This window comes from Aquarana catesbeiana, linkage group LG01 (genome assembly GCF_042186555.1).
Source record: "Aquarana catesbeiana isolate 2022-GZ linkage group LG01, ASM4218655v1, whole genome shotgun sequence".
NCBI lineage: Eukaryota > Metazoa > Chordata > Amphibia > Anura > Ranidae > Aquarana > Aquarana catesbeiana.
The window spans coordinates 929,170,822-929,195,226 of NC_133324.1; the positions used below are offsets into that span (position 1 = coordinate 929,170,822).

Here is a 24,405-nt window from a genome sequence, read left to right on the forward strand (position 1 = left end):
AGTGGCCAGGGCCCGGGGAGACATCACTCCCTCGGCTGCAGCATGGAGTTCTGAAGGTCCGGCACAGTATCCCAGAATATGCTAGAGAACCCTGGTTGAGAATTGCTGATTTGGTTTTGTTAACGGTGGCATGTAACTTTCCTCCTTCCTGCACGATTTAGTGCTGGAGGCATAAGTGGGCAATCAAAAGGCCCTAGTGTTGTCATGTGGAGGTAGGGGGTAGCCCTTAGCCATGTCTGAGCTCTAACCAGACCAACTAAAAGCTTTCCCAAGGTTTTTGTTTTTATTTGCCCTGTAGGTAAGTTCTCCAAGTCTTCTACCTTTCTTTTTATCTATACATTGGATAGCATTCCTAAAGTGTATGTCAGGCCTATCTAAGGCTCTGTTAGAAAAATTTACCCTCACCTCCTGTCCCACTGACAAAGTTTTACTAGAAAGGAAGCGTTCGTCAACAGCAACACATACAGAAGATTATTCTAAAAGGAAAATTTGCGCTAGGTGTAAATTGTTGTGAATAAAAAAAATAAATCTGTAAAGAGATATATATTGTGCTAAAGTGTGCAAATATACAATATAAACCTGTGAAGAAGTATCCTGCAGCTATACGCTATAACCCTGATAAAGGGCACCACTAAAAATGTATATAAAGAGCGCAGCGCTGGATATAAACAAACAAGTGAAAAATATATAAGTGAAAAATATACAGTGAGAAATATTTTGTTATGTGCAAATAAGGACTGTGCACATTAATTACTAAAATAATGTCCGTGAATTAAGCAAAACCAAAATATGAATAAACGTCCATGAAACATGTGAAAAACCACTCTGGATATATGACTTCCACCGCTGTAAGACCCGTCACCAGAAAAATTAAAGGCTTACCGGACAGCCTTTAAAGAAAGGCATGAATCTATCTCCACTTTGGATGCTGTCCCTTCTATGGATGGATCTTGCTGTGAAACGTAAATTGACTATGCTAGATCTATTCTAGTCTGCTGCCAGTGAAGCTAAAATCTCACTCCACAACAAAGCCTCATTCCGCCCTTTAAAGGGCGGAATGAGGCTTTGTTGTGGAGTGAGATTTTAGCTTCACTGGCAGCAGATAACTAGAATAGATCTAGCATAGTCAATTTACGTTTCACAGCAGGATCCATCCATAGAAGGGACAGCATCCAAAGTGGAGATAGATTCGTGCCTTTCTTTAAAGGCTGTCCGGTAAGCCTTTAATTTTTCTGGTGACGGGTCTTACAGCGGTGGAAGTCATATATCCAGAGTGGTTTTTCACATGTTTCATGGACGTTTATTCATATTTTGGTTTTGCTTAATTCACGGACATTATTTTAGTAATTAATGTGCACAGTCCTTATTTGCACATAACAAAATATTTCTCACTGACTGTATATTTTTCACTTATATATTTTTCACTTGTTTGTTTATATCCAGCGCTGCGCTCTTTATATACAACACATACAGAAGAACCATTTTTACAATGTGTAGTAGTGCTCAGGTTCCTCCTCAACAGATCCTAAAAGTCTCCCTAACTGGCAGTAGGTACGTTGCAGTGCCATTCAGTTATATTATTTTCTTTTAATTTGATTTGGCAGATGGTCCTCGTAACTTGGTACTAACATCATACCTAGAAACTCAAGGAAGAGGGAGAGCAATTATTGTGTGCCAGGCTGAAAGCAACCCTCCATCCATGATCTCCCTGATCCGCAATGATATCCAACTAGGTACCTCGTCATTAACATTCGTCGACCGAGGAGACAAGTACTGGTCTTCTGCCTCTCATAACTACCTGAAGCTGGAGATAAGAGACATCACCGCCGAGGATTCTGGGAGCTACAGTTGCATTGTTAGTAATAAATTGGGCACCACAAGGTCATCAATACATCTTGAAACTATAGGTAAGTTGCTTTCTTTTTTCCATTTTTCCCCAGGAACATGTCTTATGTTTTGCTTCACAAATTCTACTTTTTTTGTTGTTGATTTGAGGTTACTGCACTCTTTTGGCTGTAGTTTTTGTTGCAAGAAAAAAAATGGGCTTTTGTTTCAGTGGGGTGGTATTTTTGGGTTTTGGAGATGTTTCCTTTATAATTGGGCTATGTTGCTTATAATTTTATGTTGATAGGCCCTTTATTTTTGGTGAAACTGCTTTTTCTTTTTTTTGCAGCAAGGCTTTCAACTCTTTAAAGGGGGAGACTGGGGTTAAGCTTTATTTTATTTTGATAGGGCCTTTTTTTGGGGGGGGGTACTCAAACCACAGCATTTACTTATTATTGACCATCTGTTCTTCGAGCTACATTTTTTTCACAGCATGCACCTAAACCCCCTGACATTATAACACTTACATTGTCTGCATTGTCTGCATTGTCTTACATTGTCTGCACCTCCCCTTTACATGTTGACAAAATAAAAGTTAGGCATACACCATTTAGGCCTTTTATCTCTGATTAAAAACTTTCCCGCTACTATCCAGTTTTACACAGCAGTATCTTCTGCAGCATGTTAAATGTTGTATGAAAGTCCCACCCTCTTTGTTCTTGGATCTAGCCTTGCTAATTAAAATTGTCTTTCTGCTGGCTGATTTTATACCGCTGTTGCACCTGCAGTCTCTTAATTCTTGTTGTAAAATCCCCATCTGCTTGCTATGCCCTGCATGGCAAAACAAAGCAAAAAGACGGCAGTCGCAGGGATGCCTCCCATCGAGATGGAGTTTTTCTGGGTTTTTTTTCTTCTTGGGAACGTTGGACACTGTGATTGAAGACACTTTTTTTTTTTTTAATAAAGGACTTTTTTTCACTTTTTTGGTGAATGAGTAGGGGTATAATGTACCCGATACCCATTCACATAGAGGGGGCGGGATCTGGGGGGCCCCCTTGTTAAAGGGGGCTTCCAGATTCCGATAAGCCCCCCGCCCGCAGACCCCCACAACCACCAGGCAAGGGTTGTGGGGAAAAGGCCCTTGTCCCCATCAATATGGGGACAAGGTGTTTTGAGGGGGACCCTAAAGCACCCTCCCCATGTTGAGGGCATGTGACCTGGTACGGTTCAGAAGGGGGGGCGCTCTCCCCCCCCTTTTCCTGCGGCCTGCCAGGTTGCATGCTCGGATAAGGGTCTGGTATGGATTTTGGGGGACCCCACGCCATTCATTTTTTGTGCCGCGGGGTTCCCCTTAAAATCCATATCAGACCTGAAGGGCCTGGTATGGATTTGGGGGGGGGGGGCCCACGCCATTTTTTTTTTGTACATTTTGGCACGGGGTTCCCCTTAATATTCATACCAGACCCAAAGGGCCTGGTAATAGACTGGGAGGGGAGACTCCCGCCGTTTTTTTCAATGGTTTTTGTGTATATTGCCGGGATCTGACAATACATTACAGCCGCAAGCAGATTTAAATGACATTTTTTCCTTTAGAAAAAATGCGCTACTTTACAGGCTGACTAAGGAGACCCCCCCAGGCATGATATATAAAGGAATATTTCATTTTTATTGTTTCACTTTAAGCATTATTAACCACTTAAGCCCCGGACCATTTAGGTGGCCAAAGACCAGAGCACTTTTTGCGATTCGGCACTGCGTCACTTTAACTGACAATTGTGCAGTCGTGCGACGTGGCTCCCAAACAAAATTGACGTAATTTTTTTCCCACAAATAAAGCTTTCTTTTGGTGGTATTTGATCACCTCTGTGGTTTTTATTTTTTGCATTATAAACAAAAAAATAGCGACAATTTTGAAAAAAACACATTATTTTTTACTTTTTGCTATAATAAATATCCCCAAAAAATATATAAAAAATATTTTTTTTTCCTCGGTTTAGGCCGATACGTATTCTTCTACATATTTTTGGTAAAAAAAATCGCAATAAGCATTTATTGATTGGTTTGCTCAAAAGTTATAGCGTCTACAAAATAGGGGATAGTTTTATGGCATTTTTATTGATCATTTTTTTTTTTTACTAGTAATGGCGGCGATTTTATCGTGACTGCGACATTATGGCGGACACAGTGGACAATTTTGACACATTTTTGGGACCATTGGCATTAATACAGCGATCAATGCTAAAAAAATTGCATTGATTACTCTAAGAATTTCACTGGCAGTGAAGGGGTTAACCACTAGGTGGCGCTGTAGGGGTTAAGTGTGTCCTAGGGAGTGATTCTAACTGTGGGGGGGAGGGGCTGTGTGTGACATGTCACTGATCACCGCTCCCGATTACAGAGAGCGGTGATCAGTGACAGTGCCATTAGGCAGAACAGGGAAATGCTTGTTTACATTAGCACCTCCCAGTTCTTCCTCACCGCGAGACGATCGTGGGTATCCCCGCGGGACCCGCGATCATGGTCGCGGAACTCCCGACGGGCGCGCCCACAAGCCACGTTTTAAAGGGCAACGTACAGGTACGTTAATCTGCTAATTAAGATATTATATTAGCCACACAGGGAGGGCATTGTTTTTCAATAGTCTGAAGACTGCTAAGCCTTCCTTTCCCTTTACTAATGTTTCAAATAAGAAAACCTATGGTGAAATCATATAGAGACTGCCATGTCTGACTTCCCTCTGAAAATGCTAGTTTCCTGGCTGTCATGATGATCCAGTGGCTTTCGATGCTTTCAAAGGCACAGACCTGAAACAAGTACACATATCAGGATTTCCGACTTTCTAAGCTGCATGATCGTTCCCGATCAGTGTCTCCTGGAAAGTCTATTGATGCCAGAGACAGCCAGGCAACTAGCATTTTCAGGATATCAACAATAAAAGCCCATATATGTCTATAATTACAGATTGCCTTTGAGAAGCTGGGAAGCTCACTCACTCCATCTTCATCTCACATGTCTTATCTCCCTCTCTCTCCCAATACCTCTCTCATTCCTTGGTGACCCATTCTACATAGACAGGACACATTCCACCTACAAGATCGTCTTTTGGATTGCATTAGGATGTATTTTACTGCTGATCGGGATCTTCACTGGACTCTATTTTTGGAAAAAGTAAGTACAGCCATGTTTTTCTCCAGTATGTTTAATGCACAGGGGTATCTACATTTGCCCTGGGTAGACATGTGCAATTCTTTTTTTGACAAATTCCCTAATTCGGAAATATCCAAATTAACGAAAACCCGTTTAACAAATTTTCTAATTAACAAACTTCCGGATTTTTGGATTTACGAATTTATGAATTTACGGATTTCGAATTTTCTAATTTACGAATTGACGAATTTCAATCATAACGAATGACCCGAAAAATGAAAAGAAAAATGAATGAAGCGAAAACAGCAGTGCACATGTCTAGAAACTCCAAAAAGCCAGTGTGTAATCCATAAAGCTGTCGGCTCATGATCAGCCACTGGGCTAGACATATGCACTGCCAAAAAATTCAATCGTTTTAGTTTCATTCGTTTCTCTTTTTTTTTGTTTTGTTTTTCGGGTCGTTCGTTTTGATCGCAATTCGTAAATTCATAAAATTCGTAAATTCGAAAATTCGTAAATTCAAAAATCCGAAAATAAGAAAATAAGAAAAAAAAAAAAATCGGAAAATTCGAAAGAATGAAAATCTGAAAATTAACTAAATAATAATAACTAATTATGAAATTATAGGTATTGGAATTTCCTTTCAAATTTGGCTGTTAGTGAACTTAACGAATATGAATTTACCTGAACTTAACAAATTACTTTTTTATTATTTATTATTAATTCATTCCGTTCTATTTGTTTAGATGTGGCATTCGTTATTTCAGATAACTCCTAACTTCAGATAAATTCGTATTCTTTACTAACAGCCAAATTTAAAACGAAATTATTAGTTATTATTAGTTAGCTAGTTAATATTTCGAATTTTCGGATTTTCTTTCTGTTTTTCTTATTTCCGGATCTCCGAATTCTCAAATTTCCGAATTTTCAAATTCTGAATTTTCAAATTTACGAATTTTCGAATTTACGAATTTTCACATTTTCAAACTTACAAACAAATAACAAATGAAACGAAAACTAACAAATTTTTCGGCAGTGCACATGTCTAGCCCTAGGCTCTGTTGCATATATTATATCTTGACCCCCATTAGATTCCCTGGCTTTATTCTGGGAAAACAGAAATACATAGTTGAAATGCAAAGGACTTGTACATCTGTTCAGCCAGTCTTGTGATCCAGGTACCCCTGCTAGACAGCACAACCAGGTCCAACAATCACTTAAACCTCTTCATTTAGCAGTGTCCAGGATCAGTCCCAGCCTGTGATTGGACAATAAAAGAGCTGCACATAAATGAGTTAATTTTTAGGCCCGCCAATTATGGGGCGAGGCCTGGTACAGGAGTGCCAGCTCTGCTCCCCTATTGGCCAAGATTATGGGGCCAGGCCTGGTACAGGAGTGCCAGCTTTGCTCCCCTATTGGCTAAACTGATAGGTCCCAGGCCTGGTACAGGAGTGTCAGCTCTCCTCCCCAATTGGCTAAACTTATGGGGCCAGGCCCGGTATAGGAGTGCCAGCTCTGCTCCCCTATTGGCTAAACTTTTGGAGCCAGGCCCGATATAGGAATGCCAGCTCTGCTCCCCTATTGGCTAAACTGATGGAGCCTGGGCCTGGTACGGGCTACCTCCCTACTTTCAGAGGTTGTATGTGAATAATATTTCAATAAATACATCATTGGACTAAAATGTGTTTTTTTTTTCATATGTATCTTCCGGAAGTGTAGCTTAAAAGCTCAACTCCAGTCTAAAGTTTAAAAAAATTATTTCACATTACATAGTCTGGTTGAAAAAAGACACGAGTCCATCTAGTTCAACCAACATTAAAATGAAAAATGAAAAAATAAATAAAAAATGCACATTTGCTGCAATACTTACCTTCAATCTAGAGCTACCCCCTGCAGTAATTCTTTTCTGTCACTAGAAGTCCACAGTCCTCTGGGTTAAATGAGGGTTCCTCTGAGCCCAGGCCAAAGGGGCCGTAGAGCCCTGGACCCGATACACTACGGCACTGAGAGGCAGCCAGTGCAAGAGTAACGCTTAACCAACCCCCCACAATGTCAGCAGTCTGCCCAGAATACCCGGGAGGGGGTCAGGGGGCTGTGTAATATTTGCTCTTTACCTAAATAATAAAAATAAAGAAGGAACTATATACAGAATACTATCACTGCAGGTATCACGATCGTCACAGTAGAATTATTTTTATGATAGTTCTCCTTTAAAAAGGGTAAAAAAAAAAAAAACATTTAAAAAATGTAAAAAAAATAAATAAATAAAGAAGAAACCTGGTTTCATTCCATACCCTATTTTAGACCCGGTGATGTCATATCTAGGCCTCTATGCAATGCCAGGAGATCATTGCTAGTAGAATGAATGAATAATTTTTATAGCCTTGCAAATGCGAACTGAATCGTCTCAAGGCGCTAGATCCGTCCTGTGTTGTCCAGCTTCTTAGAAGAGGAAAGTCTTGAGTTTTTTCCTGAAGGCCTGATGGTTTTCTTCCATGCGGATGTAAGTTATTATAGTGTTCCATAGCCGTGGTCCTTGGACAGCGAATCTTTGTTCTCCCTTTGATTTGTAGAGGGATTTGGGAATGAGGAGGAAGTTTTGGTTAGACGATCGAAAACTGCGATTCGGTGTGTAGTGTTTTATTTTCTCGCGTAGGTATTGAGGAGCATTTCCATGTAGGCATTTGTGGGTGAGGCAGAGGGTCTTGAATGTGATTCGATTCTTTACGGTTAGCCAATGTAGGCTCCTCAGGGATGGGGAGATGGACTCCCAGGGTTTTTTTCCTGTTAGCAGTCTTGCCGCCATGTTTTGGATGAGTTATAAGCGCGCAAGCTGATATTGGGGTAGTCCTATGTAGAGGGAGTTTGCGTAGTCAAGTCGGGAATTAATGATTGTTCCAACTACTGCTGCTTTGTCCTCTTCTGGAATGAAGGGGATGAGTCTACGTAGCAGGCGGAGGAGATGGTGAGATCCGCTGACTACTGATCCTATTTGGGCATCCATTGTCATTTCTGAGTCAAAAATGACTCCGAGACTCTTGGCTTTGGTGCTTGGAGATATGGTCTGTCCAAAGATGGTGGAAGGTGTCCATGGGGTCTTAGTTTTGGAATTTTGGTTTGCGTATAGGAGCAGAAGCTCTGTTTTTGATCCGTTGAGTTTGAGGGAGCTAGTAGTCATCCAGTTGTCTATCAAAGTGAGGCATTTTTCTAGTCAGTGATGATGGTCGAGAGTTGAGTAGAGTTGAGTGTCATCAGCGTATGAGTGGAAGCAGAGGTCCAATTTTCTGATGATTTTGAGGAGTGGGAGGAATGGGCTACACAGTTGACAGTCTGCCGCTTCCATCTTTTAGCAGAAAGCAAGAAAGATCGATTTTGAAAACAGAAGAGGAGTCATTGGAAATGGACGGCAAGGAAATCACGCAGGTAATTTGTTTTGAAATTCTCATAACACTTAGCGACATCTAGTGGCCAAATGCAGTATTTTCTGTTTTAAATCGATGAAAAACATTAAACAGGCACAGGGTATAGCCTAATAACATTTGCCTGGCTTTTTTTTTTTTGCTCAATTTATGCAGAACAATTGTAAATATACCTTCACGGGGCAATTGCTCAATTTTTATTTATTTTTTTTATAACTACAGTAAAACCTTTGGATTGCAAAGCATAATTCTTTCCAGAAACATGCTTGTAATCCAAAGCACTCGTATATCAAAGCTAATTTTCTCATAAGAAATAATGGAAACTAAGAAGATTCATTCCACAACCATTTATTCATAAGTCCTTCAGTTTATGGTCAATATAAAAAGATTATAGCAATGTGACCAGGTTGTGTAACCATAACATGTCCATCCACAAATGAAAGCCTCCACAAGGGGATTAGAAGCAAAATCCAGCAGGAGCTCCAGGGTATAAAAGAGGAGAGGAGCCCTTCTTATGCCCCGTACACACGGTCGGACTTTGTTCGGACATTCCGACAACAAAATCCTAGGATTTTTTCCGATGGATGTTGGCTCAAACTTGTCTTGCATACACACGGTCACACAAAGTTGTCGGAAAATCCGATCGTTCTAAACGCGGTGACATAAAACACGTACGTCAGGACTATAAACGGGACAGTAGCCAATAGCTTTCATCTCTTTATTTATTCTGAGCATGCGTGGCACTTTGTCCGTCGGATTTGTGTACACACGATCAGAAATTCCGACAATGGATTTTGTTGTCGGAAAATTTTATAGCCAGCTCTCAAACTTTGTGTGTTGGAAAATCCAATGGAAAATGTGTGATGGAGCCCACACACGGTCGGAATTTCCGACAACAAGGTCCTATCACACATTTTCCGTCGGAAAATCCGACCGTGTGTACGGGGCATAAGTGTAGCAATATGTTGGTAAATGTTGTGCCTTCATTAAATGTAACCATATTGCTACACTTAGAGGCGCCTCTCTTCTCTTTTATACTCAGTTGTGACGCGACGCTACTTGTATATCAAGACACAATTTATTTAAAAATGTTGCTTGTCTTGCAAAACGCTCTCAAACCAAGTTACTCTCAAACCAAGGTTTTACTGTACACTCCTTTAAGTTACTGGTAGGGTAAAGAGAAAATTATTATCAATGAAAAGAATTATTTTGTGACAAATTGTTCTTCACTTTTTTTAAGTTTTCAAGCTTTTGAAGTAGAACTTTTTTTTTAATTCTGGGTTCCGAGGACTACTTGCCATCTTCATACCCCAGCTCTTCTTCCCAGCTTCATCCTCCATCCAGCACTGCTTGTTCTGGGATGACAGTCAGGGGTTGATTTACTCAGTGGCGTTGTTAGGTGGGTGCGGGGGGTGCGGACCGCACCCGGGTGACACCCGCCAGAGGGGTGACACCCGTAGGTAGCGGCACGCACCGCTAACACTGCCCGCTGCCCTGATCTGCTCCACCGGACTTGCGCTGTGTCCCTCAGCACAGCGGACTGAAGCTGCCTCCCCCTCCTCTCTGTTTACATCCACACAGGAGGAGAAGGAGCCCGAGGGACACACACGGCTGTGTGTATCATCCGCGCTGTTCTGAGGTCTGTAAACTCTATGTATATGTGGGTGCAGGGGGTGTCTATACTAATGGGGGGCTCTGCACTGAGGGGGGGTGTCTATACCAATGGGGGGCTCTGCACTGAGGGGGGTGTCTATACTAATGGGGGCTCTGCACTGAGGGGGTGTCTATACTAATGGGGGCTCTACACTGAGGGGGGTGTCTATACTAATGGGGGGTTCTGCACTGAGGGGGGATTCTATACTAATGGGGGCTCTGCACTGAGGGGGGTGTCTATACTAATGGGAGCTCTGCACTGAGGGGGGGGTGTCTATACTAATGGGGGCTCTGCACTGGGGGGGTGTCTATACTAATGGGGGCTCTGCACTGAGGGGAGGTGTCTATACTAATGGGGGCTCTGCACTGAGGGGGGGGTGTCTATACTAATGGGGGCTCTGCACTGGGGGGGTGTCTATACTAATGGGGGCTCTGCACTGAGGGGGGTGTCTATACTAATGGGGGCTCTGCACTGAGGGGGGTGTCTATACTAATGGGGGGCTCTGCACTGAGGGGGGTGTCTATACTAATGGGGGGCTCTGCACTGAGGGGGGTGTCTATACTAATGGGGGGCTCTGCACTGAGGGGGGATTCTATACTAATTGGGGCTCTGCCCTGAGGGGGGATTCTATACTAATGGGGGCTCTGCACTGAGGGGGGATTCTATACTAATGGAGGCTCTGCACTGAGGGGAGATTCCATACTGATGGGGGTCAGCACTGAGGGGGGGCGTATGTACTGATGGTGGGGTCTGCACTGAGGTGGGAGGTTGATACTGATGGAGGGGGGTCTGCAGACTCTGCACTGAGGGAGGGTGTCTGTACTGATGGGGGGGTCTGCAATAAGGGAGGGGAGTCTGTACTGAGAGAGGGGGTCAGTACTTAGTGGGGGTCTATACTGAGGAAAGGTGGTCTGCGCTGAGCGGGGGGCTATATTGATGGAAGGGGGTCTGTACTGAGGGAGGGGGGCTATATTGATGGAGTGGGGTCTCTAGTTAGTGGGGGGGGGTCTGCACTGAGGTAGTTGGTGGAGGAGGGGGTGACACCAATTTTTTCGGCACCGGGTGACACCAACCCTAGTGACGCCACTGGATTTACTAAAGCTGGAGAGAGTGCAAAATCTGGTGCAGCTGTGCATGGTAGCCAATCAGCTTCCAACTTGTCAGCTTGTCTGATTAAGCTTTGACAATAAAAGCAGGAAGCTGATTGGTTTCCATGCACAGCTGCACCAGATTTTGCACCCCCCAGTTTTAGTAAATCAACCCCTTCAGTGTCATTCCATCTATTTTCAGTGAGCCCAGCCTGTCTTTGACACTACCCCCCCCCCCCTTTCGGCATGCGTCCCCATGCCCCTATCACTGATGACTAAACCAATTATAAGCAGCGCTAGAGGCAAATAAGGTCAAAAATTTGAAAGTGAGATTGTGCAAACAAAAAAACATTGCAAACATAAATCAAATAAAAAATAATATGTCAATGTGCAAATAATCAGCATATCAAAAAGTGTGTCTATAGGAATGTTTGACTATTCTTCTAGAAGCGCCTTTGTGAGGTCAGGCACTGATGTTGGACAAGAAGGCCTGGCTCGCAGTCTCCGCTCTAATCCATCCCAAAAGTGTTCTATCAGGTTGAGGTCAGGACTCTGTGCAGGCCAGTCCAGTTCCTCCACCCCAAACTCGCTCATCCATGTCTTTATAAGCCTTTCTATGCGCACTGGTCCAGATCGGTCGCTGGAGGGGGATTATGGTGTGGGGTTGTTTTTCAGGGGTTGGACTTGGCCCCTTAGTTCCAGTGAAGGGACATCTTAAGACGTCAGCATACCAAGACATTTTGGACAATTTCATGCTCCCAACTTCGTGGGAACAGTTTGGGGATGGCCCAAACATGACTGAGCACCAGTGTACAAAGCAAGGTCCATAAAGACATGGAAGAGTGAGTTTGGGGTGGAAGAACATGACTGGCCTGCACAGAGTCCTGACCTCAACCCCATACAACACCTTTGGGATGAATTAGAGCGGAGACTGTGAGCCAGGCCTTCTCGCCCAACATCAGTGCCTGACCTCACAAATGCACTTTTGGAAGAATGGTCAAACATTCCCATAGACACACTTCTAAACCTTGTGGACAGCCTTCCCAGAAGAGTTGAAGCTGTTATAGCTGCAAAGGGTGGGCCAACTCAATATTGAACCCTACGGACTAAGACTGGGATGCCATTAAAGTTCATGTGTGTGTAAAGGCAGGCGTCCCAATACTTTTGGTCATACAGTGTACTTGTGCCCTCTTACCCTGATCTAACCTATCCCACCCTCCCCTTCCATAGATGCACACTTACCTTAATATGGGGGCTGTGGTTCCACTGTTTGTGGTAATGCCTGTGCATACAGCCCTATAGACTTCTATGGGACTGAAATCAATATTAAACCCGAAACCAAAAATGTATTATATTGCAGCTTACCGATCATTCGATGTGATGGCTGCATTTGTTTTCTTTTCTTTGGCTTTCTTCCCTCTGTTCTCACCTGGTGATCCGGCTAGTAACACATCTCCTGTATTAGTGAGACACAACTCTGGAGGAATGGACACAGGACGCACCGCAGACAGCAGAATTGTCCATCTGGGGGTGAGGGTAGTGTTAAATGTATTAGCAGATTTAAATACACTAACAAATTGAAGCTGAACTCCAACTCACACTTTATGATCAGTTACAGCAAACAGTTTTTTTTCTTTCCTTTTGGGATAAAGGTTTTACGTGAAAAAATAAAAGCTGATCATTTTAAGCACATTTGTCAGTGATAAATGGTTTGTCTCATCCATGTAAACTGATACATTTTACTGGAGAGCTTGAGCTTTTGAAAAACAACAGACTTGCTGGCTGGATCATCAGATAAAAATAGAAGGAAGAAAGCCTAAAAAAAGAAAACTAATGCAGCCATCACATCTAAGAATTGGTAAGTTGCAATATAAGAAATATTTGCTTTTTGGGTTTAATACGGCCTGAAACCCAAGGAGCAATTGGAGACAGTCCTATAGAAGTCTATGGGGTAGTAATGTGTAGATGTGGTCAGGATGGTAAGACTTGCGATGCCACATGTAAACAAACAGCGAATCCCCTCTGATCACACACTTTACATTTTAATTGTACAATTTAGACATGTGCAATTCGTTTCATTCTGAATTAGTTTTTAGCTTAATTTTTTTAATTCGGAAATAGCCAAATTAACAAAAACCTGTTTAACAAATTTTTCCGAATATTCAAAAATTCGAAAAGCTGAAAATCCATAAATTGGTATACTTGTCAATTCAAAATTTGTAAATTCGAAATTTGAAAACCTGAAAATTTGAAAATTAGTAAATTCAGAAATTCGGAATTAAATGAATTAGAAAATTCAAAAATCCGAAAATTCAAAAATCCAAAAATAAGAAGGAAAATTCAAAGAATGAGTATCTGAAAAGAAGAACAAAAATCAGAAGATTCAAAAACCTGAATATTCGAAATATCCAAATTAACAAAAACCTGCTTAACAAATTTCCCTGAATATTCGTAAATTTGTAAATTTGAAAATTCGGCAATTCGAAATTTGAAAATCCGATAACCCGAAAATTCGAAAATCTGAAATAACTAATAATAACTCAACTATTATTAACTATTAAATTATAACTATTATTAACTATTAAATTATAACTATTATTAACTATTAAATTATAGGAATTGGAATTCCCTTTCAAATTTGGCTGTTGGTGAACAATATGAATTTATCCGAAGTTACGAATTATCCAAAATAACAAATGCCGCATCTAAACTAATGGAACGTAACGAATGTATAATATTAAATAATAATAAAAACAATTTTTTATTATTATATTTGTTATTAATTTGTTCTGTTCCATTTGTTTATATGCAGCATTTGTTATTTTGGATAATTCGGAACTTCGGATAAATTTGTATTCGTTACGTTCACCAACAGCCAAATTTTAAAGGAAATTCCAATACCTATAATTAAATAGTTAGTTATTATTAGTAAGTTATTATTTGGAACTTTCCTTTCTTAGTTTTCGAATTTCCTGAATTTTTGAATTTCCCGATTTATGGATTTTCTAATTTTCGAATGTTTGAATTTACGCACTTTTGAATTACCGAATTTTCGAATGTTCAAATTTACGAATTTTCGAATTTATGAATTTACGAATTTTCAAATGTTCAAATTTACATATTTACGAATTTCCATCATAACGAATGACCCGAAAAACTAAAAAAAAAAAATGAATAAAACGAAAACAAACACATTTTTCGGCAGTGCACATGTCTATTACAATTTTTTTATAAAACCTCCATTCGCCTAATAAAACTTTATAACAAAAAGACAAACCTAAGTAATCCTTTGTTTATTTGTATCCAATCAGGCAGGCCCTTATACTACATAATTATCGGTACATCTAAAGACAATCAGATTGTATAGTGTGTGTTCAACTTTAGGGTTCAGGTTAAGGGATTTTTTTTTTTCCTTCAAATAACTGGAATTTCACATTTTTTTTTTTTTTTCTAGAACTGAACTGTCCTCTTGGAATGTTGGTTGATACATTTTGGGCTGGCTGGTTTGTTATCATTTTGATCAGAATTCATCTATAAAATAAAAGACTTTCCTGCCAATCTGGACGCAGAGATTGTACAGTTTGGACCGGATTTGGAAACCAGACAGAGAGCCCTCATTGGACAGAGACGCACCAATCACACGCAGGCTTTAGGAAAAAAATGAACAGACTCACTGCGCTCAACCTGGGCAGTCCATAAAGACGGTGAGATTATTCAGTGCTGTGGCTGCAGCTCCTGTCTGCCATAATAGTAACTGTGCAATTGAAATCGGCACTCGATCCCTGGATCACTTCAATTATTTAATTGGTCACCAGATAAAAATTTCATTAATTGCCTCAGCGCCTATGCATTTTAATTATGAAACGCGGAAGTACCGATGTAATACGTGGAATTTCAACTCACTTCCACCCTCAGCCTGTGACTGGACAGCAAAAGGAGAAGCAGCACAGTGATGAGCTCATCTCTCCGTCACTCTCACTGCTCTCTCCTCCTATCAGCATGCTTCTTGAACTGAATGGCCCCTTGTGTTGCTTCTCCTGGTCTGAGCTCTACTGTGCAGGGACTGCAAAAGGCTTCTACAATTAAAACATATTTTTAAAAAAGCAGATCTTGTATTTTTGCATTTAAAAATCTGTATGTTGTCTTGTATTTTGTGTATATATAAATAGATAGATATATATAGATAAATATCTATTTATCTATCTAGATAGATAGATAGATAGATAGATAGATAGATAGATAGATAGATAGATAGATAGATAGATAGATAGATAGATAGATAGATAGATAGATAGATAGATAGATAGATACCCTGTTTCCCCGAAAATAAGACAGTGTCTTATATTATTTTTTGCTCCCAAAGATGCGCTAGGTCTTATTTTCAGGGGATGTCTTATTTTTCAATGAAGAAGAATACGGTACACATTTTTTGTTGAACAAAAAAAAGTAAATTTATTACCTGTATACGGTACGGTAGTAGTGGTCATCACAAACCAGCATAACCAGACAAACTGTGAATCCTACGGTATCAAGAATTTCTTGTTACTACCATTTCCATGTACAACAATCTATGGTACATTTACTGATACTGATATTTACTGGTACCGTATGAACACAAAGTAAGATTTATTCAACGACAGTCATGTCATCATCTTCTGGAACATCATCATAACAATCCAAACCCTGAATTTCCTGGTGAATTTCTTGTGACTCCATTTCTTTCAGAATCAGTGGACCAAATCTCTCATGTTTAGCAATAGCACTGTCCTTAAATGAGTACTTCTTGTCAAGGTAGCCTGCTCGTAGCGCATTTGTCAGTGATTTTCTCCCATGAATTCTTCACCCAAGTCACAACCTCTTGCAGTTTAGGTTTCACAAAGTTTCCACGCTGATTTCTCTCCATTCTATTTTCAATGTAGTCGTTAATTTCCATGCGCAAATTGTCCTTGAATGGCTTGTTTATTGCAATATCAAGAGTCTGGAGATAGGCCGTCATTCCTGCGGGAATCATTATTTGATCTATTTTTCTTTCGTGAAGAAATTTCTTCATGTCTTTAGCGCGGTGAGTGCTGGCTGCATCCCAGACTAGCAGACCTCTTTGGCTCCCTCGCATAACAAGCGGCAGCATTAAATCGACCCACTTCCTTATAACTGCTTGTGTGGCCCAGGCTTTTTCAGTTTCAAGAATAAAAATGCCCGAAACACGTTCAATCTTTTCCTTCTTGCCCTTAGAAATGATTAAAGGTGGGATTTTAGTGCCATCCAGACGAATTGCCAAAATACAGGTAACACGTGCACTTTCGTAAGCAGTGGAGGGAATGTACACTGAGGAGACACCCCGCTGTTCAATTGTTGTTTGAGAGGATTGGCCCATAAACACTGCAGTTTCATCCATAGCAATCATGTTGGAAAGATTGTATTTAGAGAAGTCAGCATCATCAATAAAGGACTTAAATGCAAGTGCTCGCTGAATAACTTGAGCATCTTCCAGCCTAAACAGTGTTGTGGATCTTCTTAAAGACAGTTCACTTCGCTGAAGGAAATTATCCAGCCAGTGTTGTGATGCTTTGAAGTCTTCGGGGGCTATGTCAAACTGTGGTGCCATTGCAAGAGCAAATTCTTGAATCTGAGCCCTATTCACAACCAAAGCCTTTGCTCTCCTGTCAACAACCCATTCACAGATTAGGTCTTCCAGCTCAGAAAATAATGGTTGCCGACCTGATCCACACTTGCGCTTTTTAGCATTTCCCTTGTCCACTTGTTCAATGAGGTTACCGTACTCTGCTCGCCATTTTCGGACCAATCGGATATTCAACATCTTCTCTTTGCAGAAAGCAGTAAGATTTTGGCCCCAAGAGTCTTCCACGATTCCTTGCTTGTACTCCATGGAGTAGCTCTTTCTTTTTGCGCTCATGTCTAGGGGTAAAAATATACGGTACCAGCACTGTTTACCAGTATTTCTTGTATCAACAGAAAAGCAGTCACCCCCTAAAGTGACACACTGGATCAGAGTGGGGATTGAAATGGGGGGATCACTTAAAATGACACAGGGGGGATCAGAGGGGGGAATCAATAAAAATGGCACAGGAGGATCAGAGGGGGGTTACCATTTTAGAACCTCCTGTGCCATTTTGATTCCCCCCTTCTGATCCTCCTGTGCTGATTTGATTCCCCCCCCCTCAAATCCACCATGTGTCATTTTAAGTCATTTTAAGCCCCCCTCCCCCCACCCCTGCGCCAGTGGACAGTTTAGTCTCTCCATCCTCCCACCTTCACCAGACATCCCCCCCACACCTCAGTCACCCCTGTGCCGATTTGATTCCCCCCCTCAAATCCACCATGTGTCATTTTAAGTCATTTTAAGCCCCCCTCCCCCCACCCCTGTGCCAGTGGACAGTTTAGTCTCTCCCCCCTCCCACCTTCACCAGACACCCCCCCCCACACCTCAGTCACGGCGAGATACACACAATGTGCCCGACTCCTGTGTCTGGCAGCGGCGGCGCGGGCTCTCTGACGGGCGACGTTCCCCTGCGCAACATCAGGGACGTCGCTCGTCATCCAGAGAGCCCGCCGCAGCTCACTGATTTGAAGAGACCTGAACAGCTGCGGCCAATCAGTGAGCTGTGCGGCGGTGCCTGCCGCTACCGTACGAGAGTCTAGAGTCAGATGCCTTATGTTCGGGGGGTACCTTACGCTATGTTCGGTGGATGCCTTATTATCGGTGGATGCCCTATTATCGGTGGATGCCTTATTATCGGGGAGGTCTTATTATCGGGGAGGTCTTATTATCGGGGGGATGCCTTATATTACAACGAGAGGCGAAACTGTAAGTAGGTCTTATTTTCGGAGGATGTCTTATTTTCGGGGAAACACGGTAGATATACAGTATACGTATATATATATATATATAGATATAAAATGAGAGTGGTGTGGTTTGTACTCACTTTTGTGAGATACTGTGTATATATAGATATATGTCTATATATATAGATTGATCTATCTATCTATCTATCTATCTATCTATCTATCTATCTATCTATCTATCTATCTATCTATCTATCTATCTATCTATCTATCTATCTATCTATCTATCTATCTATCTATCTATATAGATATAGCTCTGTAGATATATAGATCTATAGATCTAGATAGATAGATAGATAGATAGATAGATAGATAGATAGATAGATAGATAGATAGATAGATAGATAGATAGATAGATAGATAGATAGATAGATAGATAGATAGATAGATAGATCGATCGATATATATAGACATATATCTATATATACACAGTATCTCACAAAAGTGAGTACACCCCTCACATTTTTGTAAATATTTTATTCTATCTTTTGCTACAATGTAAAGTAGTGAGTGTATAGCTTGTATAACCACTTGCCGACTGCCACATGTACATATACGTCAGCAGAATGGCACGGCTGGGCAAATGGGCGTACAGGTACGTCCCTTTGAATTGGCCGCCGTGTGGTCGCGTGCGCGCCGGCGGCGGCACACGCGCGACCCTTCCGGGAGCTCCGTGAGTCAGATTGCGGGTCCCGCGGTATCGATCGCCGTGGGGATACCTGCGATCGTTTCACAGAGCTGAAGAACGGGGAGATGCTAATGTAAACAAGCATCTCCCCGTTCTACCTAGTGACACTGACACTGATCTCTGTGATCGGGAGCTATGATCAGTGAAGTGCCATTCGTAGCCCATCCCCCTAACAGTTAGAATCACTCCCTAGGACACACTTAACCCCTCCCTAGCCCCCTAGTGGTTAAACCCTTCACTGCCAGTGTCATTTTTACAGTAATCAATGCAACTTTATAGCATTGATCGCTGTAAAAATGTGAATGGTCCCAAAAATGTGTCAAAATTGTCCGATGTGTCCGCCATAATGTCGCAGTCACGATAAAAATCGCTGATCGCTGCCATTACTAATTAAAAAAAAATATTAATAAAAATGCCATAACACTAACCCCTATATTGTAAACGCTATAACTTTTGCGCAAACCAGTCAATAAATGCTTTTTGCGATTTTTATTTTTTTTTACCAAAAATATGTAGAAGAATACGTATCGGCCTAAACTGGGGAAAAAAAATGTTTTTTTATATATTTTTTGGGGGATAGTTATAGCAAAAAGTTAAAAAAATGTGTATTTTCAAAATTGTCGCTCTATTTTTGTTTATAGTACAAAAAATAAAAAACGCAGAGGTGATCAAATACCACCAAAAGAAAGCTCTATTTGTGGGAAAAAGAGGAAGTCAATTTTGTTTGTGAGCCACGTCGCACGACCGCGTAATTGTCAGTTTAAACGACGCAGTGCCGAATCACAAAAAGTGCTCTGGTCTTTGGCCAGCAAAATGGTTCGGGGCTTAAGTGGATAACAGTGTAAATTTGCTGTCCCTTCAAAATAACTCAACACACAGCCATTAATATCTAAACCGCTGGCAACAAAAGTGAGTACACCCCTGAAGAATAAATTCAATATCTAATATTTTTGTATCTCAAGGGCGTTTCTTGATGAATAGCATTAATAGTCAGACTGACTTAAAACAAAGTGTGAGTTTATTGTGAAGCAGTTGGCATCATAAATACAATGTAAAAAGTATAATAGTTCAGTTCAGTGTAGGTAAAAATATATGAAATAGAATAAATAGTTATAAAGCTGTAATAAGCTTATGAAAGTATGTGTGCTTCATAGCCCCCCACAGCACTGCCTACCTTCACAGCCCCCACAGCACCGTCACAGCCCCCCACAGCACTGCCTACCTTCACAGCCCCCCCCCCCCCCCCCACAGCACTGTCACAGTCCCCCACTGCACTGTCACAGCCTCCCCACAGCACTGCCTACCTTCACAACCCCCACAGCACTGCCTACCTTCACAGCCCCCCCCACAGCACTGTCACAGTCCCCCACTGCACTGTCACAGCCCCCCACAGCACTGCCTACCTTCACAGCCCCCACAGGACTGCCTACCTTCACAGCCCCCCCACAGCACTGTCACAGTCCCCCACTGCACTGTCACAGCCCCCCACAGCACAGCTCACCTTCACAGCCCCCCCACAGCACTGTCACAGTCCCCCACTGCACTGTCACAGCCCCCCACAGCACTGCCTACCTTTACAGTCCCCCACAGCACTGCCTACCTTCACAGCACTGTCACAGCCCCCCACAGCACTGCCTACCTTCACAGCCCCCCCCCCCACAGCACTGTCACAGTCCCCCACTGCACTGTCACAGCCCCCCACAGCACTGCCTACCTTCACAGCCCCCCACAGCACTGCCTACCTTCACAGCCCCCCCCCACAGCACTGTCACAGTCCCGCACTGTCACAGCCCCCCCACAGCACTGCCTACCTTCACAGCCCCCCACAGCACTGCCTACCTTCACAGCCCCCCCCCCCCACAGCACTGTCACAGTCCCCCACTGCACTGTCACAGCCCCCCACAGCACTGCCTACCTTCACAGCCCCCCACAGCACTGCCTACCTTCACAGCCCCCCCCCCCCACAGCACTGTCACAGTCCCCCACTGCACTGTCACAGCCCCCACAGCACTGCCTACCTTCACAGCCCCCCACAGCACTGCCTACCTTCACAGCCCCCCACAGCACTGCCTACCTTCACAGCCCCCCCCACAGCACTGTCACAGTCCCCCACTGCACTGTCACAGCCCCCCACAGCACTGCCTACCTTCACAGCCCCCCCCACAGCACTGTCACAGTCCCCCACTGCACTGTCACAGCCCCCCACAGTACTGCCTACCTTCACAGCCCCCACAGCACCGTCACAGCCCCCACAGCACTGCCTACCTTCACAGCCCCCCACAGCACTGCCTACCTTCACAGCCCCCCCCACAGCACTGTCACAGTCCCCCACTGCACTGTCACAGCCCCCACAGCACTGCCTACCTTCACAGCCCCCCACAGCACTGCCTACCTTCACAGCCCCCCCCCACAGCACTGTCACAGTCCCCCACTGCACTGTCACAGCCCCCCACAGCACTGCCTACCTTCACAGTCCCCCACAGCACTGCCACAGCCCACAACAGCACTGTCACAGTCCCCCACAGCACTGTCACAATCCCCCACAGCACTGTCACAGCCCCACACAGCACTGCCTACCTTGCCATGAATATAATATAACACCTATAAATGTCAAATTATGAATTTGGAATAATATTCTAACACCCCCCACAGCACTGTCACAGTCCCTCACAGCACTGCATACCTTTACAGCACAGGCAAGCAAATGGGCGTACTTGTACGTCCCTTAAAATTTGCCGCCTATCTGGCACGCGCCGCGGGAGCGAACTGTTTGTTTCCCGGAACACAATGGGGGGGCATCTGCGGATATTCTGCGGCTATCTAAGTCCGGAAGTGGCTGCAGATACCTGTATTAGACAGGTATCTGCACCCCCCTCCCCCCTGAAAGGTGCCAATTGTGGCACCGGAGGGGGGGAGGAATCTGATGAGCAGAAGTTCCACTTTAGGGTGGAACTCTGCTTTAAGAATTGCATTGCATTTAAAGTACAGGATGAAATCTATAACACCCGACGCGTTTTCGCAAGATGTGGCTCGCTCTTCAGGGGTGGATGCATGTGGGATATACTGTATCATAGCTGCCAACTGTCCGGATTTCCCGGGGACATTCCCGGGACTTGGACTTCATTCCCGGATTTGTGGTGTCCCGGGAAATGTCCCAAAAAATCTGGTTCCCGTTTTGAATCCGCCGCCGCCGCCGCTAGAGGTCGGCGGCCGGCGGAGACATTGTCTCTGCCGGCCGCCATTTCAGGAAGACGGCTGGGGGGGCTAGACGAAGCTTCTGCGTCGCCGCCCACCCACTGCCCCGCTCTGCCTCGGCCCGCCCCGCTCCGCCTCGGCCCGCCTCGCCCGCTCCGCCTCGGCCCGCCTACCCCCCGCCCCGCTGCCAGTCTGATATGGAAAGGGGCAGGGGTTCTAGGTGGGGGGGCGCGCTGTGGGACACCTGAGGTGAGTGGGGGGGGCACTGGGGACACCTGATGTGAGTGGGGGGGGCACTGGGGACACCTGATGTGAGTGGGGGGCACTGGGGACACCTGATGTGAGGGGGGGCACTGGGACACCTGATGTGAGTGGGGCGCACTGGGGACACCTGATGTGAGTGGGGGGCACTGGGGACTCCTGATGTGAGTGGGGGGGGCACTGGGGACACCTGATGTGAGGGGGGGCACCGGGGACTCCTAATGTGAGGGGGAGCTCCGCCGGGGACACCTGATGTGAGGGGGAGCTCGCCGGGGACACCTGATGTGAGGGGGAGCTCTGCCGGGGACACCTGATGTGAGGGGGGGCTCCGCCGGGGACTCCTGATGTGAGGGGGGAGCTCCGCCGGGGACTCCTGATGTGAGGGGGGGCTCGCCGGGGACACCTGATGTGAGGGGGAGCTCCGCCGGGACACCTGATGTGAGGGGGAGCTCCGCCGGGGACACCTGATGTGAGGGGGGCTCCGCCGGGGACTCCTAATGTGAGGGGGAGCTCCGCCGGGGACACCTGATGTGAGGGGGAGCTCCGCCGGGGACACCTGATGTGAGGGGGAGCTCCGCCGGGGAAACCTGATGTGGGGGGGGCTCCGCCGGGGACTCCTGATGTGAGGGGGGGCTCCGCCGGGGACTCCTGATGTGAGGGGGGGCTCCGCCGGGGACTCCTGATGTGAGGGGGAGCTCCGCCGGGGACTCCTGATGTGAGGGGGGGCTCCGCCGGGGACTCCTGATGTGAGGGGGGGCTCCGCCGGGGACACCTGATGTGAGGGGGAGCTCCGCCGGGGACTCCTGATGTGAGGGGGGGCTCCGCCGGGGACTCCTGATGTGAGGGGGGGCTCCGCCGGGGACACCTGATGTGAGGGGGAGCTCCGCCGGGGACTCCTGATGTGAGGGGGGGCTCCGCCGGGGACTCCTGATGTGAGGGGGGCTCCGCCGGGGACTCCTAATGTGAGGGGGGCTCCGCCGGGGACTCCTGATGTGAGGGGGGCTCCACTGGGGACATCTGATGCAAGGACGGACTCTGCTCGGCACATCTGAAGCAAGGACGGACTCTGCTGGTGACAGGCGACGTGGCTGGTGACACGCTCAGGATCCCACTGATTCTGCATTATGGCGAGTTGAATGATTTCATTTTATATTACAATATAATAATAGAAATAATGCGCTTCAATCATCTGACACCATAACAACCATGGTGCCGGATTGATTGAAGTGCTAACACCAGGTGTTTGGAGTATCTTTGTCTGCTGGTTGTTAAACTTTCTAGAATACACATATTTCTATTGTGTAGGATCTAGGGCTGCTGTCCCGTCATTTCCCTCTCTCTCCCCCTCTCTCCCCCTCTCCATCCCTCATTCATTTCAGACTCTAACCACACCCTCTAGAGCCACGCCCATTTAAGCCACGCCCACAATTTCGCATAAACCACGCCCATTTTTTGCCGCACTTGTCTATTTTTGCTAGGCCATGCCTGCTGATGAATGCCCCGCCCCTAATTGTTGGACAGCTCCGCCTACAGCCACAAAAGTGTCCCACACTTTTTTTTTTACAATGTGGCAACTATGCTGTATCTGGAAATGAATAATCAAAAAGTAATGTAACACATGAATAAATGGTAAGAGGGGCCTCACAGAAAAAAAGGAAAGATCCCATACTCACCAATCGGCAAGGCCTAGGTCATAGCTTCCAACTGTGCCTGATTTGGAGGGACTGTCCCTGATTTGGAGCAATGTCCCTCTGTCCCTCATTCCTCCTTATTTGTCCCTCATTTTGGTCTGATCTATATAGATGTATATAAAATGCACTTTTTAATCTTTCAAAAAATGTTTTCCAGCGCAAAACCTTTCATCTGATTTCTAAATGGCTGCATTTGTAAATTCCAAAAGTCAAGAATAGTAGTGGTAAAAAGCACTTGTGGGTTTAACCAATCTTGTTTTTTTATACGATTCTCCTTTAAGGGGGCGTGGCAAGGGGTGTGTCCTATGCTTGCATACTTTTGCTGATAGGTGTCCCTCATTCCCATCTCAAAAAGTTGGGAGGTATGGCCTAGGTGCCTGTGGCCATGTTCACCGAGGATGGCAGCAATATATGCTTGGGAAGGGAGCAGAGGAAGCAGTACCAATACCCGACCAAGAAACAGTGGAAGGTGGACATGGCATGGGTAGCAATAAGTGACCTTGGAGATCTCAAATAATCCGTTCAGGTGTCAGCTAAAATGTAATGTGATATGTATAGAATCAAACATTGGTAA

The 24,405-nt window shown here is 44.5% G+C and overlaps 1 protein-coding gene across 1 annotated transcript in view; it reads left to right on the plus strand.

Annotated features, from left to right (window-relative positions):
• The window catches only part of LOC141120762 (sialoadhesin-like), a 111,166-nt gene extending 95,928 nt beyond the window's left edge, over positions 1-15,238 (plus strand). Inside the window, exons 19-22 of the mRNA XM_073611036.1 lie at positions 1,605-1,907; positions 4,896-4,992; positions 8,322-8,394; positions 14,587-15,238. Coding sequence (XP_073467137.1) covers positions 1,605-1,907; positions 4,896-4,992; positions 8,322-8,394; positions 14,587-14,592 — 479 coding nt within the window. The 3' untranslated portion in view covers positions 14,593-15,238. The remainder of the gene's footprint in view (positions 1-1,604; positions 1,908-4,895; positions 4,993-8,321; positions 8,395-14,586) is intronic.
• The last annotated feature ends 9,167 nt before the right edge of the window (positions 15,239-24,405 follow it).